This window comes from Pteropus medius, unplaced genomic scaffold (genome assembly GCF_902729225.1).
Source record: "Pteropus medius unplaced genomic scaffold, Ma_sr-lr_union100, whole genome shotgun sequence".
Taxonomy (NCBI): Eukaryota; Metazoa; Chordata; class Mammalia; order Chiroptera; family Pteropodidae; genus Pteropus; species Pteropus medius.
Window position 1 is genome coordinate 7668375 of NW_024355205.1, and position 21080 is coordinate 7689454.

At 32.8% G+C, this 21080-nt stretch overlaps 1 protein-coding gene across 1 annotated transcript in view; it reads right to left on the reverse strand.

Moving 5' to 3' along the window:
* The window catches only part of LOC120598554 (EGF-like and EMI domain-containing protein 1), a 495472-nt gene that overhangs the window by 164429 nt on the left and 309963 nt on the right, over positions 1 to 21080 (reverse strand). Inside the window, exon 5 of the mRNA XM_039857412.1 lies at positions 1184 to 1306. Coding sequence (XP_039713346.1) covers positions 1184 to 1306 — 123 coding nt within the window. The remainder of the gene's footprint in view (positions 1 to 1183; positions 1307 to 21080) is intronic.

The following is a 21080-nucleotide window of genomic DNA, read 5'->3' on the forward strand; positions in this document are numbered from 1 at the left end:
ATGCCTCATCAGGAACAGACACTGTCAGGGGAAAAAAAAATGAGTATAATTTTGTAAGACCGATGGGAAAACATAGTTAGAATAAATGAATTTCTAAGAGATCTAAAAATGCTCAAGCATTTTGATAGTATGAATAGACAGGAAAAAAAAATTAGAAAGGACAGTTATAAGGCTTGGCGCAGGGGATCCTTTTAGTTTATGTATGTCCCCTTTTTGAGAAGAAGAGAAGGAAGCAGTCTCTGGCCCAAATTACATTCTCAATACAGGGAACTGAGTTTATAAATGAGAATACAATTCATAGTCATCATTTGAACACATACTATATTCCACCACTATCTAAGTGCTTTAGATGCATTATCTTAAATTTAATTCCCACAGCAACTTTCAGGGTTTTAGGGACTACCACTATACTGAATTTTACAGATGAGGAAAGAGCTTTAACAAGATTAAATAACATGTCCAAGGTTATATAAACTGTAACAGAGCTGAGATTCAAACCCAAGCCTTCTTGAATTCACTGCATTTATCCCCATGTATCATGCCTTGAAACATCATTCTGTAAGGTTTTGGCTTAGGTTTCAATCTTTGCTGCTAATCAGTGAATTCCTTCAGGGCAGAATTTATTTCTCATTAATTTTTATATCCCAGAGCATGGAATAATGCCTGAAACAGAGCAGAAACTCAATGACTGTCAAATGAACAAAATGATGAATTAATAAATAAAGGAAGGAAGGAATTAATTTAAAAAGGAGAGAGAAAACTGAAGCTTGTGAAAAAAAGCTAATTCTATGCCAAGAATACAATTTCTCTGGTTAGTTTCGTGCCCTTCCATTTCTATTGTAGCAACATATGAGTATTTTATGATAAGCACCATTTTTACTGTAGAATTAAATGAAATACTGATTTAAATATGTACTTTTCAGGGATTTAAATGAACGATTGAAATTCTATAATCAGAACATGACACAACCACACCAGCGTATAATCATATGTTTCCTATAATAAGCTACTTGAAATGTTCTTAGGGTTACAATTTTGTAATCTAGACATGAGAGGAAGATCTGTGCTCTTGACAACATTCAACACAGGCACTTCAACTGGCTCTGGATAAAAGACAAACCCTCTCTTTTGCATTACATGGATGTTTTCTCTTTCCTTATCAGTAAGTAGACAGTCCTGTTACCTTCACATCCTCTGCCATCTCCCTTCAGCTTCTGGCCAGCTTGACACTTGCAGTAATAACTGCCAATTGTATTACAGCATTGGTCCTGACAGCCACCATTGTCAATGGCACATTCATTTATATCTGCAATTAAATATTTAAACAGAATTAGCTTCCTAAAAATAGACGAAAAGATTTTAGTGCGTCTCCTAAAAATGTACCATTACAAAGTGACATCATTCTTTGACCTCATATTAAATGAGATAAAACTATAATATCTTATTTTAATTGGAGCTAATGTACTCTAATTTTGACATAAAGTAAAAAACAGGTCATAATCTTTGGTATTTGAAATCTTTTTAACAGTGTACTAAGGAGCTGACTAGTCTTACGAAATTTAGAGGCTTGCTGCACAGATCCAGAAATTTCACATCCAACTCATCATTTCAGGGTAAGATTGAGAACGGAGTTAGAAACTAGTGAGCCATATCACTCGGTCACCTATCTGTCCATTAAATATGTTGTTAATGGCTTCTCAAATACATAATTGAGCACCCACCACTACATATTTGGCATTATGCTACATGGTGTGGGGAAGGTAAAAGGGTAATTCCATGCTTTCCAATGATTAAAATCCAGCTGGGGTTGAGGACTAAATAGAAATGTGATTTGGTGGTGTCCATGTACTGGATATGTCCACAGCCCACTTCTAAACCTGTGGCCCCAAACCATCTTTACAGATAGGACTCAGTTTTATGTATTCCCCCAACCAGGTTATAGCTGATAAGTATTCCAACCCATCTGTAGGTTTGATAGTGGCCTCTTCTTTTCAAAGGAGGCACCTCTACTGCATGTTGACTTACTTAATACATTTTTGTCTCTTGAGATAAGTGTGGCTGGGAGAGAGAGGGTGGAGAGGGCAGGGAGGAAGTGGGGTAAGGATTAGAGAAGGAAGAAGAGAAACGCAGAGAGGGAGAATGAGAATGGGTTTGTCAGAAACAGCAGAAGAAGCTGATGAAGTAGAAGCAAAGACAAAGAGGAGCCGAGTCGCCTTCACTGTGGAACTTTGAGGGCAGAGAACTAATATCGAAGGATAGAGACAGTAACAGGCAGTGACCCACAGTGCATCTTGACTGGCCATAACTGATTCTGTCTGAAGCCTGGCTATGCAGCTGCTGTGACTGCCTTTGTTTGTTTTTAGCTAACTTTTCATTGAAGTATGTCATACACACTGAAAACTATATAAATCTTAAGTATACAGTTTGATGAGTTTTCACATAACAGACTATACCAATGCAATCACAATAAAAAGAACATTACTAGCACCAAAGGAGCACCCTGACTGGTTGAAGGTAACAATTGTCCTGATATTTAATTACTATAGGTCAGTTTTTTTTTTTTTTAACTATATATAAGTAGAATCTTTCTGTATTTTGTTTTTGTATTTGGTTCTTTCATTGAGCATTCTGCTTATGAGATACAACCACATTGTTGTACATACTTGCAGTTTGTTCATTCTTATTCCTGTACGTTATTCGATTCTAGGAGTATCACACAACTTTTATTTATCTATTTCACAACTGATGGGAATTTGGGTATTTTCTTATTTTCGGTTATTATAAAAATGGTGCTTTTTGAACATTCTCATACATATCTTTGATAAACTTACACATGAATTTCTCCTGGGTAGTATCTAGGACTAAAATTGCTGGATCAAGGGATAGTATGTTCAGCTTTAGTAGTTAGAGCCAAATAATCTTCTAAAGAGGTTATTACTTATACTCCTACCAGCTCGTCATCCAACATTTGGGATATTCTGTTTTATTTTGTTTGGTTTGGATTGGTTTTTGTTCTTCTGAGGTATATATAATAGTATCACATTGTGATTTTATTTTGCATTTACCTGATGATTAATTAAGTTAAGCACATTTCATATTAGTGGCCATTTGGATAACATCTTGTTGAAAAGCCTGTTCAAATATTTTGTCCAATTGTCCGATTTTAAAAATACTGGTTCTTATACGGGTTCTCATACTGGGTCCATGGATGTGGAGATAATGATTATCTTTTGCTTGTAAACTCAGGAGAATAGTTTTTGCCATTTCACTGCAGGTATGCTATATAACACACTTTTTTAAAAAATAGATTCATCAGATTAAGAAAGTTCCTTTCTACTCCTAGTTTCTTAAGTATTTGTATCTTAAATAGGTGTTAACATTTTATTTACCAAATTTTCTTACTATAGAGATAATTAGGTTTTCTTGTTAATTCTGTTAATATGATGAATAACATTGTAGTTTTTTCATCCTTGAAAGAAATCTGGTTGTGATACACTACACTTTTTATGTATTCCTGGACTTAGTCAGTATTTTGTTTAGGATTTTGGTGACTTATATTCATGAGAGATTAGTCTGTACTTTTTCTTTCTTGTAATATTCTTCTTAAATTTTGGCATCCAGGTCATACTGGATGCATAAAATAAGTGGGGAAGTTTTTACTCTTTTTATAGTCTCCGAAAGAGTCTGTGAGATTGTTGTCATTTCTTACTTAAATGTTTGGAGGCGTTCCCTTATGATGCCATCTGGGTCTGAAATTGTGTGTGTGTGTGTGTGTGTGTGTGTAGCCTTTTAATTACAGGTTCGACTTCTTTAATACCCATAGATATTTAGATTTTCATTTAAACATGTGGATAAATTATGTGTTTCAAGGAAATTATCCATTATATATAAATGTTCAAATGTATTGCTAATTTGTTCATAATATTCTCATACTATCTTTTCTAGTATCTGTCCAATTTGTAGTGAGGTCCCCTTTCTTATTCCTCAAATAAATAATGTATACCTTCTCTCTCTCTCTCTCTTTCTCTTTCTCTCTCTCTCTCCCTTCTCCCTCCCTCCCTTTCTTTTGTTGATCACCTTTGGTAGGCATCTACCTATTATCTATCATCTATCTATCTATCTATCTATCTATCTATCTATCTATCTATCATCTATCATCTATCATCTATCATCTATCATCTATCATCATCCATCCATCCATCCATCCATCCATCCATCCATCCATCCATCCATCCATCCATCCATCCATCGATTCATGCATCCATCATCTTTATCTTTTCTAAGAACAAACTTTTGGCTGTATTGATTTTTTAATATTCCTCATTTTTCCATTTCATTAATTTAGTACTGTGATTTTATTTCAATCATTGCTTTCCTTCTATTTTCTTTGTATTTATTTGATTGCTCTGCTTTTAAGATCTTGAGACAGACATTTAGATCATTGATTTTTAGGCTTTATTCTTTTAAAAGATTTCTAGTTATCTATAAATGTGTAGCAACCCCCCTCACCAGTTAGATGTTTAAAAAGGCAATTTATTATTAACTTTCACATTTCTGAGGACCAAAGGGCTCAGCTGGATGGTTCTCATTTGGGGTTTGACATGTAGTAGCAGTCAGATGCAGCTGGGGTTAGCTTGCATGCAGGCTTTTTAACTCATGTGTTGGGATTTGGGCTGAGATGGTTGGAACGCCTGAGGGGCTGATGGGACATCTCCCTCTCTCTCTTTCCACATGCTTAACTTTGACCTTCTCACTGTTTGGTGTTCTCGGGGTGGAGAGATTTTACATGGTAGCTGTCATTCCCCAGAGAGACCATGCTAAGAGATGCAAACAGAAGCTGCAAGGCTTATTATGATCTAACCTTGGAAGTCGCACAGCAGTACTTCCTTTACATCTATGTTAAAGCAGTCACAGGCCAGCTGAGATTCTGGCGGGCGAAGGAATTCCTTCCCTTAACTGCAGTGTGACAATTTCAGTGTCCGGGGAAGAAATAAATTCATGGCAGTCTTCTTGGAGAGAGCATATCACACTAATAAGTTCAGTTAAGGCTATACATTTTCCTAAAAATAAAGTATTGGCTGCATCCTATAGTTTTTGCTATGTTATAATTTATCATTCAATTAAAAATATTTCCTAATATACATTAACATTTCTTCTTTGGGTTATTTTGAGATGTATTTTGGGGGTTTTCTAAACATTTGAGTAATTTCCCATTATCCTGTTATTATGAAATGCTAGGTTAATTCCCTCGTGAACAAAGAATATACTCTGTTTACTTCAATTCTTCAAAATTTTTTAGGCTTGCTTTATATTCCATTACGTGGTCAATCTTGGTTTAAAAAAAATTGATGTTTACAGAAAATAAGATGTATTCTATAATTATCAGTTGCCATGCTTTCCTTATGTATATGTGCACATATATATTATGAATATATAGTATATACATATGTATATATATTTCAAATGTATATAAATATGTATATTTAATTAGTTCATTTGTTAATCACATTTTCATATCTTTACATTCTTAAGAATTTTTTATATGCTTCTTATATCAGTTAGTGAGAGAGGCATAGTGAAATCTATTTGATTTTACCTTTGTTCTTTTATGACTATAATTTTTGTTGTTATATATTTTGAAGCTCTGTTATGAGGGGAATACAAATTTACAATTGCTACATCATCTTAGCAGATTAACCTTTTGTTATTATTACATGTTTCTTTCATTAAAGTTGAGACTGTGACATTAGTGAAGCTATATCCATTTTCTTTTGGTTTGCGTTTGCATGACAATTCATTTTATAAAACTTACTTTTAATGTTTTTTGTATTCATATATTTGAGAAGCTATATCCACATATCTATATCTATATATGTTATTATAAATAGTCTAACATTTTAAAACTTATTATAGCATTAAATTTTAATGTAATTACTGACATATTTGAATTAAATTTACCATTTTACTATTTTTCTGAATTTCCATGTATTTTATTACTTTGCTCTCCACTCTTATATCCTTTTAAATTTATTACTTTTAGTGTTCTATTTGCACTCTTTATTAAATTGTCAGTTATATATTCCTTTATTCTTCTTTCAGTGGTTACTCTAGATATTACAACATCTATTATTAAAGTCTAATATAAATTAGTACTTTAAGCATTTCCCTACACTTTGACTCCCTTTATGCTTTTCCTACTTTTATATTATTTTTATCATGTATTTTAATTTCAGATATTTAGACTCCATAAGACTTTATTATTATTATTTTATATAGTCAATAGTAACTTAGGTTTATCCACATATTTACCTTTTCTGGTATTCATTATTACTTCCTGAATTTCTGTGCTTCTTTCTGGAGTAATATTCCTTCCATCCAAAAAAATGCTTTTGGCATTTCTTTTCATATGAATCTGTTGGAAACTTTTTTTTTTTTTCAGATTTTATCAGGAAATGACATTCTTTCACCTTAATATTTAAATAAACTTTTACATTTTAGAACAGTTTCAGGTTTACAGAAAAAAATTGCAAATACAGTACAGAGTTCCCATATATTCCATATTCTGCTATTATAAATACCTTATATTTGTATGGTACATTTATTACAATTAATGAGACAATATTGATACATCATTATTAACTAAAGTCCATACTTTATTCAGATTCCTTAGTTTTTACCCTTCTTAGAACTTTAGCTACAGTTTCTAATTACTAATCTTCATAGCACTTTTTTCCTGATCTAATTCTTGCTACGGTTTCTGTCTCTTATTGGACACTGACTAGTATACCTCTCTCCAGTATATTGATCCCTCAAAATATGCCTTCTGTGATGGCTCTGAATTCCAATTTTTATCTCTCCAGCCCAGTATAGCTTTTCTCTCTACCAGCTGCCACTTTTTTCTCACCTTTTCAGTCTGTCTCATTATGTTACTTATGAATCAATCCCTCAAGGGGAAAATTCACCTCATTTTCTTTTCTAGCTGCCATAATATTCTCTGATATCTTCAGATCAGTGATTTTTATATTACATGCAACTTTTCTAGTTGTTCTCAGTGAGAGAATTGACCATTTACTATTTAGATCATCACAGCCATTAAAAAAGAACATCTATTCACACTATTTCTTGATCCTCCTTATTTTTCCTTACATTAGTCCAAAGAAAATTCTATTAATTGAGGCATTATGTAGTTGTTTATTTTTCTTAACAAATTGGCTCAGTTAACAAGCCAGAAATTAATGACTAATAAACATAAAATTATTGACAAAGAATATGATTCTATAAATGGATATTGAGCTTTGTGCTGTAGGATATCACAGGGAGGAGGAAGAACAGCAAAGGTTGACTTCCTAAGGAATATTGGAGTACAAGTTTACATGCAAGTTTGGATATTATTCTCTAAGGTTGGTTTGCTGAAAAAGAGCAGATATGTTGAAATAGGTCAGATATCAAGAGTCTTGCAATTCCATCCTTAAGTATTAATCCGAAAACATATTCCAAAGGAATGTGACTGTGTTAGACACCTTTCTATACACAATATCATGCAGACCTCACAATGAACTGACGAGATCATACAAAATCATACTTATTCAAAAAAGTATGGTCATTAAAAAGAATATGGATATATATATATATATATATATATATATATATATATATATATCATATATAAAGCAAAAACATTTATAATGACTTAAATATTCACCAATATGAGAATAACTAAGTAAATTAATGTCATTTCAATGCAGTCATTACAAGTTATAACTGTAATGACTATAAAACAACATGGAAAACTGTTATGTTGAAATGGATCACTAATTGTTTTAATGTTTTAGTTACAACTATAAAAGCCATATATTCTTATTGAAAATCTAGAAAAGATTAAAAATTAAGTAATTTGACATATAATAGTGGTAGGATTATGTCTTTCAAAGTTTTAGTTTTGTCGCAATATTGCTTGTGCCATCGTTATTTTAAAAAATAGGTCTGATATTTTTGACAGGTAGTAAAAAAGAAACTAAAACAATGATTTATATAATTTTTAGTGACTGTTCAATGGAAAATATTTGTTTTTCAGGAAGGACAGATTTTTCCTGGCATTAAATTCTTATGGAAATTTGTGACATGAATTTTAAATATAAGGGTCATTGGATAAAACAATAAAAAAGTATTCAGAAAGTATTTTTCAAAAAGTGCCAAAATTTATTCATCAATTTTTGACTAATATTTACGTGCACTAAAAGGTAAGACATAATGTAAAAATACATTAAGGCAAAACAACTTCAGTAGAAATCTAAATCAACACAGCCCACTCAAATTGTCTTTGCCCAATTTTATCTGAAATAAAAATAGAATTTTTAAAACAAAAGTAATGCTTGCTTTTCATAGCCCTGAACAGGGCTTTGGAAAAAAATTTATGCTACTGGACCAAACACCTAATTTCTACATGTTTTCCAGTTCATCATGGACCTTTCCACAATCTCTTTCTTTTCACTGAGCAACCGCACTCATATATTGTATTTGACTGGCTCGAAGGCATCAGATTTTGCTCTTCCTGGTCTGAAAGACATCCTTAAGGATTCACAGTGCTCTCTCAGGGCAGGCATCGATAGGCTGGAGAAGAGCATGAAGAGGGGGAGTACTCTAGCATGCAATCTTTAATTCAATAAATGAAAAATTGCTTTAATCTCTTTTACTATTGTGCAGCTCTCAACTTAAAATTTATTTAAATAAAGCGGTTGCTTTTGCTACTAAAAATATTTGAAAATCTCTTCCCTGGACTGTTATATCTGGTTGTAGGGAGCTGTGGGCAAGGCTTTTTACTCCTAAAGAATGTGAATAAGTATATGTCTATGAGATAATATGAGAGAAAACTGTCCAAAAGGATACCCAGTTTTGATTCTGAAATATTGAAATAAAGGATATCATGTGTAAGAATCCCTCTCCACATGTGTCTATTTATCTTAAACCTATTAGCTATGAACATTATTAACAAATGTCAAGCTAAATGTGGCCCTTCACAAAACTCATAATCAAACTGATAAGATAGGACTTACACACTGTCAGAAATTAATAAAGCAAAGACAATTAGATATTTTGTTGGTCAAAATGATTAGTGTATAAAAATGACAATAAAAGAACTTAAAATTCCTTTTTTTCTGCTCAGAAAGAAATTTAGTAGCATACAAAGTAGGAAAAGATATTTTACAAATATGGTTTATATTTTTGAAGCTAACATAACAGCAGTAGTAAAACGCATAAAAGAAAAGACTGAAAAAAGCATAAAAGAAAGAGGTAAATTTTCCCACATAAACTTTCCCACATAAAATCTCCCATCTGGAGTGACAAAAAGTAAAAGACAAATAAGAAATGAAGAAAACAACACTGATGCATATAAAGCAAAAAGTAGAAATCTTTAATATTTAAAAAGCTAATATAAAGCAAAAAGAAATGATGAACTCTCCCAAACAGAAATTTGGTCTAATAAAAAGAAATAAAATTGAAAAAAAAGTCAGAAATACAAATGTCCAATAAATGTCAAATATTGTTGAAATTGTTAATCAAAGAAATTAAAACTAAAATGCAATTAATGCTATCAGATTTACAAAGCTTAAATTCAATGCTAACATGTGTAAAGGTTGTAAGGGTGTAGTGAAAGTGATATACCGTACTTTGCTAGTAAGAGAACAAACTGGGAAATGCTTTCTGAGATTCAAATCATTACAAAAATTAAAATATGTACACATACACACACAAACATACACATTCGCATATATATACTTTTCCATTCAGCAATTCTACTTTCAAGAATATATCCTAAGAAGATATCACAAGTATTCCTAAAGATTTATGCATTTTTTAATACTGAAAGAAGCAAAATAGAAACCATCAAACAGTAGAATTTTAAGTAAATTATAATACATCCAAAGAACCATTATACAATTAGCAATCATATTCCAGGACAATATTTATTTACCTCTGTCAATGTCGTGACGTAGTAAGGGTGTGTATACTTACATATACATTTGTAGGGGTAACCCCATACGTATCTACTTATCTATCTATGCATCTTCTTAGAAAAAAATTCAAGGATTCAAGGATATACTCAAATAATTTAAAAGTGTCTATGTTTGAATCAAGTGATTATGGATGGTTTCATTTTGTTGCTCTGCATTTGCCTGTTTCACAATTTTTTTGTAATGAGCATACTTTGAGAAAAACTGCAAAATAAATGTAAAAATATTTTTTAAATTTAAGGCTAAACCATACTACTACCTCTCTTTCCTTTTTAATACAGTCTTTGCCATGTTGCACAATTACATCATGTTTAGTGCATTAACTCAAATTTTGGAATATGTAGTGGTTTTTCTTTTTTAAATGAATAGTCTTTAAGATTTTGCTTTTTAAGTTGCATTGTAAAGAACTTAACGCTACTTGATGGTATAGAACATTGGTATTCAATTCACTCCATTTTCCATGGTCAAAGCTGTACCATGTCTTTAGCTGGCTGCTCCAACTGAAGAAAGCAGCAACGAAAGCAGCAATGCACGTGAGTGCTCTGAGCTCTGGAGGACAATGTTCACATTCAAATGACAAAGACAGCATTACTCTCAGTGGGAGAGACCATGTACTGTCATGAAAATTTGACCCATGCTTATGTACTGAAGATTTGATGAGAGGAGAAGATGTAGTACTATATATACCAAGAACCTCCTCCCTGGTCTAAAGTAAAAATCCTTTAAGAACAACTAAGTGTAACAGGCAGGCGCCTTCCTGGGCAGGCAACAATTCCAAAAGGAATGGCTCTTATCCAGCTTAAGTCTTGGTCTGCCAGGACACAAGTGAACATAAGGGTGACTCCTTTATGAAACGACTGTTGCTAACTTAATAGCTTTTAGTTTTGTCATCTGTATAGTATGGAAAAGCAAGTACAACAGGCTCTCGAATACTGTTCTGTTCAACATTGTTTTGGTATAATGTGAATGAGATGCCATAGAAACAATTCTTGTTTACATCAGTTAGCCTGTGGTAAAGTTGGCTTCCTTATACGTCATTTCACTTAAAGTTGCAGAACCTAGAGCCAACGTTAAGTGAGGACTTACTTAACTACCTTATACAACTTTTGTGAAAATCAAATTATGTAATACACTTAAAGCACTCAACAGTTTCTAGCATAAAGTAAGCTCTGTAAGTAGTAGCTTTTATTATTATCATTATTAGCTAAACATTAGCTACTGTTATCACATACTTGAGAATTCAAACCTGGTTCATAGAAGACATTCAATTGCTTTTTTGTTTCCTTAAACATGAATTCAGTTTTTATGTGGATGGAATTATAAATTTATAGTAACATATACCATATTTCTTGCTTTACAACACAGGAAACTCAAAAAATTTTGCTTTTCCTGTAATAGCACTATTTTCATGCAACTCTGCTGTATTTACGTACAGTCTGAATTTTTTATAACAATCACCGAATAATCCAATGACTTCATTACTAGTGTTTGTTCACTGGTCAGTTACATATTGACAATCATATATAAAAAATATAAACATGCATTTCCATTTTTGTTGTGTACTTTAAAAAGTAAAAAAAAGCATGGTGGAAATATGGTGGTCTCGTGAACTCAGAAAAAAAGATAAAAATATCAACTTTTTATCAATTGAAAATCAGTGTTCATCAATAAAAAATTTAAAGTCATTGGCTTTGAAGATAGTTCTGAAAACCAAGTCAATACTTAGGATTTTAAATTGCAGTTTTTTAAGATACTCACTGCATGATAGATTTCAGGCTGTTTCATGTGTCCAATGTCATTCAAGGTTGCAAAGAAATTTGGCCTTTCAAAAGCAAGATGAATGACAGAAATTCTCTGACATATAGCAAGTCTTCCAGGTTAGGCATGACAAAAGTTCAATGATATCATCAAGGCTATAGATCTATCTGTAATGACATACTGCAGTCTTTTCAAGAATTAAATATGATGTTTGCAAGAGCAGTGTTGCATTTCTGGTCATAAGAAGAATACAAAAGAACTGCAAACACATAAAAGGTCTGTTAAATTAGCTATACAAAGAAGCCATAAATTTCTATCTTTAAACAAAATTTGTGAATTTGGGCTTCTTATATTTGTTCATTTTCCTAAAGCATGCTTCTATTCTAAAATCAGGGATTAGATTTAATTTGTGTTTACACAGTTTTAGTAATAGCTTAGGTGCTTTGAGGAACGTAAAAATACTGAACAGAGGTGGCCACAATTCAGAGTAAAGAAGCAAAATTATAAGTGTTTTAATTTTACTCACATCTTTCTCTCTAAATCAAATGTATTTGGCCCCATTTAGCCTGTGTATTTTTGTTTTAAAAGGATTGTGTGTTTGTGAAAATTACCCAAAAAGTGCACACACCTTTTATGTATTGTAGTCATTTTCAAATCAATAGGCTTCATAATATGATGACCTAAGCTTGTTATTACAATTAGCTTTTACAACAAATCAGTCGATTTTTCTTTAGGTACTAGTCTTAATGGAATTCTCTTTAGGTTAAGGTAAAATATGGAGTTAATTAACATATCTGGAAAATTCATACATGCCCAAAATATAATTAGAAAATGCATTTAAACAATGTGCTGGGTCTTTACGATCTCATATTGAGATTATAGAATTAAACATGAAGTATACCAGCAATATAACTATTCTGAAGAATTTAGATAATGCTAATGGAATAACTTCTATACATGGTTTTAAGTTTCAGATTTTCCTGAAAATGGTGTACATGGTTTTATTTCAAGACTTGAGCAATTTGTTCTATTCCTAGTTACTCGGGAATAATCTGAGAACCTCAAAATAATCTCAAACTCTATGAGTCTCCTAAGTTACAACCAAGTTCCTTCTTATACTCTTCATTACTGGTGGTAGAAAAAAAGGAAGAATGTGGAAATGTGTAAGACTACTAGAGAAAGTATCAGAGGAGATCTTGCCTTACGAGCCAATGATTTCATTCCTTACATGGCCACTGTATGGAAAGGAACAATCACAGTGATAAGGCAACAGAACATTGCACTTCAGGCTTCGAGGATCTAGGTCTGAATCCTACTTCCACCACTTATGTGAGATACTTGGTATTCACTTCACATTTGTGAGACTCTTTTTATTCACTTAAAAGAAGATATGATGATACTTCACAGAAATATTAAGAAATATAACTATAATAATACCTAAGAAAATGGCTTATAAATTTTGAAACAGCATAAATGCACTTGCAGGGACTAAATATAAATGCTTTATTTTTTTTCTTTTACATTTCCACTAAATGCATTTTTAAAAGATTCAACAGAAATTTATCTAACAAAAGGAATTATGGAAAAAACAAGTTATACCTTAATAGAAAAAAAATTACTTTAAACAATAGCTACTTTAAGTAAAACCAGAGACATTTTAAAAAAGCCATTATATTATGGCACATTCATTTAATGCAGCCTACATTTCTAAAGATATATTTACTTTTCAGAAGTTTTCAAAAGGAAATAAAAATATTAAAACTAAAGTTATGTTGACTTTAAACATATGTCATAACTCACTAAATTTACCATAAATCAGTGAAGTTAAACAACTCTAAAATTATTACATCTTTATCTGTTAATAATTAGGATTTGTTTAAAATACCTTGGGGTATTTATAAAGTTATTTTTAACTGGAAATTTCAATTTAAACTAATAATCACATAGTGATATGGTTGAGTTTGTGGTTTTGGATTTTAATTTCAGATCTTTTGCTTAGTTGAACAATTCACATATCTTTCTATTCTTCAGTTTCCTCATCTGTAAAATGAGGGCAATAGCAATAGTCCCTGCCCCATCAGTTTGTTGTGAAGATTAAATGAATTATTACATGCAAAATGAATGAAATTAGTCATATATGAGGGTCACCTCTTGTTACTATTATTATTATTTCCCAAATGTTAGTTACAAATAAAATTTGTTTTCTTTCGCTCATTCTCTCTCTCTTTTTTTTATTTTTATTTTTATTTTTTTACCATTTTGTCCAATCCATAGCAAGGTAACCTTCCACGTACAATTGCTTTGAATTCAGCTGCAAAAAAATAGCTCTACTGTGTAATGCGATGGATAATTGTAAGTTTGTAGAATACACAGTCTTATGGAATTATCAGCTCTTGTGCATGAAGGCAAAGAGTTACAGGCAAGTCTACAACACATCTAGCAAAAACCGATTTGTTCTTTTGGTTCATATTTCTTTTAAGTTATCAATAACACATATTAGTTATGTTTAATAATTATAACTATCAATCATATATTGCTTCACATAATTAACATTTACATCTCATTCATACATTCAGAATTACATTTGAACTCCATGAAACAGAGAGGTAGAGTAGGCCTTATTCTTAATAATTATGGAATTTAACATTCTGAATTGAGGTAGCCATGATTGAGAAATATCTATCCCAGAAGAGTATTAAGAAATCGCATGAGCCTCTGTAGCCCGAAGTAAAATGAGATATCCTAAATCTTTTAGCTAGATTCTCAAATCCTTTCATTTATGCATCATTACAGGACAATGATAGGAACAGATGCCATATTAGTGCTAACAGTGTTTATTTTACACATAACACTGATCTATCCTCCAACATGTCAAGAAGATAAATTTTAAATGTAGCTATTCATTTATTTATGAAGTGCAGGTCCCTCCATGACCTAGAAAATTTCCTGGTTCAAGATTTGCCAAGTGCTGATAATTTCTGAATTGCAGATTCAACTATTGGTTTACATTTCAAAATAAGAAAACTGAGACTCTAAGATATTCTATTCCTTTTTTAAATAACTTTACTGAGATACTTTTGACATTAAAAAATGTATATTTAAGGTATATAATTTGATGTTATAGGTATACATTGCATGAAGATCACCATAATCAAGGTAAATATGTTATCCATCACCTCTATTTATTTATCATTGTGTGTGTATATGTACTGAGATTTAATATATAAGACACTTATAGAACTCAACAGTAAAAAAAACAAAAATAACTCAATTAAAAATTAGCAAAGGACCTAAATATACATTTTTCAAAAGAAGACACACAGATGGCCAATAGGTACATGAAACACTGCTCAACAGCACCAATCATCAAGGGAATGTAATTCAAAACCACAATGAGATATCACTTCGTTTCTAATTGCAATAGAATGTCAATTATCAAAAGACAAGATAATAAGTATCGGTGAGGATGTGAAAAAAATTTAACCCTTGCAAACTGTTTGGGGGAATATAAATTAGTACAGCTTTTATAAATAACAATATAAGGGTCCTCAAAAGATTAGAAAAGAACTATCAAATGATCCAGAAATCCCACTTTTGGGTATATATCCAAAGGAAATGAAATCTGGATCTCAAAGATATATCTGCACTCCCATGTTCATTACAGAATACTTAATTCACAATAAGCAAGACTTAGAAGCAACCTAAATGTTCATCAATGGACAGATGAATAAAAAACATATGGTATATATACACAATGAAATATTATTCAACCTTAAAAAAAAAGAAATCCTGCCATTTACAACAACATGGATGAACGTCGAAGGCATTACTTTAAGTGAAACAAGACAGACATGGAAAGACAAATACTGCATGATCTCATTTTTATGTGGAATCTAAAATAATCGAAATCATAGAAGCAGAGTAGGAAGGTCATTGGTTGCCAGAGGCAGAGGGGAGTGGAAAATGAGATGTTGGACAAAGAGTACAAAGTTTCAATTAAGATGAATGAATTCTGAGATCTATAGTCATTCCTTTACTTAGTAAATATTTATCAAACACCTTCTTTATAGTGGGTCCAGAGAATCCGGGGATCAAACTCATTTTTTTTTAAAGATAAACGTTTATTCCCATACTAAGAAAGCTTACTAGCTAGTGTGGGAGATGCAATTCAACAAATAACTGTAAATTAACTAAAAGCGAGATTGAAATTCAATCTCACAAAAATCCAACCTTTCTGAGTTCCAATGTAGTTTCAGCCTTGTACATTCTAAACTGCCTATTCAGAAATTATTGCCTCATTAAAAACAAATTCACTGTTTCTCCCCTCTATTTAAATGGCCATGTCATTTTAATAGGGTTGGAAGTCATTACTCAGATGATGCAACATATATCTAGCCAATCATTGGATGGTCAGCTTTTACAATAATGACGGTTGATGTATTTATGATCCCATTAAACATTTTCTTATTCTTCCTTAATTTAATTTTCAACCATAAAAGAAATACCTCACTATGCAAAAACATTTTGTGCTCATAAGAATATTGATTTGAAGAAGAGATTTTTGCAACACATTCTTGTAACATGAAAGTTTCGCTTAAAACCTGAGGAATGCCCATAAATCTTCTCAAGTTTTATTTTCTGATATAGGAGGAAGCGTTGCTCTGGAGTAAGAACGGGTTCAAATTCTAGTTCTACTACTTACTAGCTGTGTGACTGGGTTGTTGTGTAATAAATCGCCCTCAAATCTGGTAGCTTAAAAGCAACAACAATTATTTTGTTGTCTCACAATTATAGTGGATCAGAGATTTGGGACAGGCTTGGCTAGGCGGTTCTGGCTCCAGATCTCTCATGTGGGAAAGTATCACTGGACCTAGAAGGGCAGAGGGAGACTGGACCTGCTGGGCCTGGCCAGGTACATCTCTCTCTCTCTCTCCTCCTTCTTCCCTCTTGCGATCTAAGCTTCACCAGGTGGCCTCTCATTTGGTTCCTTTGGGCTTCCTCAAAGCATGAAGGCCTTGGGGTAGTTGATCTGGTAGCTGGCCGCTCAGGACTCCAGCACCAGCGTTCCAGTGATCAAGGGGGATGTTGTTATCTTTCCTGACCTAGCCTTGGAAATCACTTAGTGTCACTTCTGTCACATTCTGTTGGTTTCACATCAGTTGCAAACCCGCTCAATTCAAGCAGAGGAAGTAGATTTCCCTCTTAACGTAGGAATGGCAAGGTTTGAGAAAAAGAACATGGTGAAAGGGAGATATTGCTATGGCCATTTTTGGAAAATAAAATCTGCCACAGTAACCTTGGTCAAGTCAGCTAAGTTTTCTGTGCCTCAGTTTCCTTACATAAAAAATGTATATATGGTACTTCACAGGATTCTTGAGATTTAAAGGAGTTAATAGTTAAAGCGTTTACAACAGTGCCTACAACAGAGAATGTCATTTCAAAAATTTTATTTTTTAATTTAAATTAATTTAATTTAAATTTTATTAATATCTTTGTCTCGGCACAAATACCACCTCTTCCGTGGATCCTTTCCTATTATTCTCACTAATTTTTTATCCTCTCTTCAAGCTTAGCCTGGCTTTGAAATTCCCTCTTTTCTAATGCACCCTTTCAAATTTAATTGTAATTATATGTTCATGGGCCCAGAACCGCCAGTGTGCTGCAAACTTCTCAGGAGCAGAAAACAAAATGGTTGCTCAGTAACACAGGTAGTTTTATTAGGGAATGACTCAGGCCAAAGTATAGGCACAAACAGCAGCAGTGAAAATGTAGGTTAAGAAAGATGGTGAAAACAAGGTCGGACAACACAAAATAAAGAAGGTGGGATATGCATGGATAATGAACGTCTGACTTTCACTTTATCACTTCTTCTATCAAAGCTTTAAAGGTGTAATTGCCTTAATAAGGGGTTATAGGAGATGGTGGGATTTTTCAGAGGAGAAAACAGAACAGTGAATTGAAAGCTTCGGTCTCAAATTAACATCTAGAAAGTAGATTAAATTTGTTGTAAATGACTAGCTAAAATTTAACTAGCTTTCCTATCACTGTAATTTAGCATTGAAAAGTATCCACAATTAAAAACATTTGCTGAAAGAAAACTGCCTTTGAGAATGAACTTAAGCTTTAAACCTGTAAATGATGTAAATCTGCAGCATTTTATTCCTTTTAGAAAAAAAAAAAACAAATTAATATTAATCTAACACAACAAAATTATCTGTCCTTGAGTATCATATAGAAATCCACAAAATCTTTAGCAATAAGGACTGCCAGCTCTTTTTACCAACAGGAATGTACCTGTAAATCACAGGAGTGTCCTACAAAATCATAAGCGGGACCTGGTCTCCTGCCCCAAGAGTAACCATTTAAATTCAAGAAAAAAAAGAAAATCATAGTATATTAAAATTTCAAAAAGCCATTTGTGAATAATACAACCCTACAATTTTTTTTTTTCTGCAGAGCACAGAGACATTTAAAAATGAATTTTGCAGTTGAACTCTAGGAATGTCAGATCTCAGAAACAACAGACGAAGAAACTCTAATTAGCTGTGATGAACGTTGATTATAGAGCACGGATATAACAATGATTACAAAGGAAAAAAAAAAGAGGTGATGCATCGGTCCCACATATGGAGTGTGGTTGTGTAATTAGAGAAATTTAATCACAGCAGGCAAATGTGATGTACTTGTATTTGTACCATTTTGTGGATTTGCAGGCAGAAGTGTCCTCAAAAAATACAAAAGCAATAAAAGTGTCCCTATTTTATATGTTTTATCTCTAAATGATTTAATTCATAAAGGTCTTTTTTTCTTGTTCTTTTTCTGCCTCCTCCCCATATCTCACAGAAAAACCATTGTGTTTTCAATAAAATGCTCCATACCGTTACCTTATTAGGGTGATATTTTCAGAATATCTCTAGCTTGCTAGGATTAATCAGAGATACACATATGCTCATAGGGAAAAATAGGCCCTGTTTTACCTAAAATATTTTATTTAAAAATATGAGCCCTCATTTGAGTTTTGGAAGAGAACAGAATAGAACAGTTGCACTTAAAGATGAAGTCATTAACAGTACTAGTGCTCTTAGGTTCTGTGACATTAGACAGAGCTTTGCTGGTTTATGAATAAATTCCAAAATATGAGAAGTCACTTGGTCAGCTGAATTTCCATGGAAGAGCAGTAACCTGTTAAGAGGTCACAAGGTTTTTCTTGAACAAAAGCCTGTCTTGCAGCTTGCTGTCTTTTGATTTTCTGATTAAGTGATGGATGAGAAGAAGAGGTCACCCATGCAATACAGAACCAAAAAAAAAAAAAAACCTTCACAGAAATCTTGTCTAGCTCACATTATGCTCTGCAAGAGATATCTGCTTTGCACTGATTACTCAAAAAAACTTTTCCCTAAACAAATCTTTTCTTCTTTTAGTGGGGAGGGGGAGGTTAACATTCTATAATTAGATGTTTCTGCTGGAATTAGGAGCAAACATGAAAAAGGTGTTTTTGCAATACATTTGTAAAAGTATCTGAACTGAGATATAATGGGTGAAGTCTAATTAAACTATATAATTTATCATTATGACAGTGTATCTGTGTTTTCCCTGAAAACTCCACTTAAGTATAATAAAATAGAAAAATAGCATGAATCATTAAAAGGTTATACACACACATATATTTTATACATTAACACTTGTATAGTTCCTTTAACATCTACATATAATAATTTTCCTATACTCAATATGATATAATGCAGATATATTCACCCATATGATAATCTTGCTTGAGATACTCAGGAGTCCATCATCCTGCAATTTAAACTGTAGAAAAATTTCTCTTTGACAGAAAGTGAATTTTTGTAAAATGTATTATGAAAATAAGAAGAAAGCATACCTCCTTTTCCACCTGTATCTACTAAAGATTCTCTATCAAAACGGAGTTCTCAATTCCTTTTTAGTGAGATACTCATGAAAGAAAGTAGATGTCATCCCTTCTTCCCCCAACACACACATCAACTATATCTATTTGATTAAACTTCTATAGCTAATCTAGGAATTCAAATACCTGTGGGGACAAGGCGGTTGTCCCAATATATGAGTAAAGCAAACACTGGATGCAAATGACCTGTTTACATGGTATAAGTGGTGAGCAAGTATAAGATTGTTGACAAGAAGAAAGCAGCCTGAGTGTCAGAAATTCTGATATATTAAGAAAAGCTGTAAATTTCATATGAAATCACTTAATCTTTAAATGCTGGCACAATTTATATGGACCAAACAAAGCATTATTTCAGCTGATTTGACCCACTAGATGCCAGTTTGAAAACTCTGTACTATGGCTGCTGAAATGACTATCAAGTGGAGGGTGAACCTCAGTGACAGGTTGTGGCCAGAGGATGACAGAGGTGACCCAGACAGATTAAAACCTTACCACCAACAACTCGTAGAAAACTTGCCCACGGTGTGGTGCACTTCAAACTAAATTAAGCCAAATCAGTAACTTAAAGATAGAGAGAGAGAGAGAGAGTAGTTTAAGAAGGGAATTACCAAGAGGGAGGTGCCAAGAAAAGCTGGTGGTTATAGAAGACATTGGTCAGTTGAGGGACTCAAAGAAAACTGTTTCACTAAAGACAACCACTATCAAGTATTATTCACAGAAGAAGAAACAATAAGTTCCAGGAACAGCATTAAGAATGAATGAACTCTGACAACGTTTGTGCCAAAGAGAAAATCTTTAAGGCACCTGTTTTGGCTTAACATCAAAGGTACCAGGTGGGCTCCAGAAAAAGGGCCTGATGGAAACTAAGATGCTGTGAAAATTTTAACTGTCACAGCAAATCCATATTTTGTTACCTGATAAATTAGCACAGGGACAACAAGGTTTATAATTTAAGAGTTGACATAAATTACTGTGCAGTAACATCACAATTGAAATCTTCTCTAATAATCTGCAATTACTCCCTTTACTGGTATCCCCTGGATGTTTAAATATGAGGATGAGAATTGAAACTCTCAGTTTTATCTTAATATCTTCATCTTTCTCACCTTCAGCTATAGGAATACAGCATACATAAAAGAGAAATGGTGCAAAACCTTCTATGCCACCTTTAGAACCAACCCATTAAGTGAGAAGAACATCCTTTCAATAACTCGAGAGCTTTTCTTGAACCGGAGTTTTACCGCCTTGACAGTTTGAGAGGGTGAAGAGGACTGCTTGATGTGGGAGGAATGCTCAAAAGCAAGTTGAGCAGAAGGTCACCAGGAGGATGGATTGGCAGAGGTACTGTATTCAACTTAGAAGACAAACTAGGGCAAAAATAA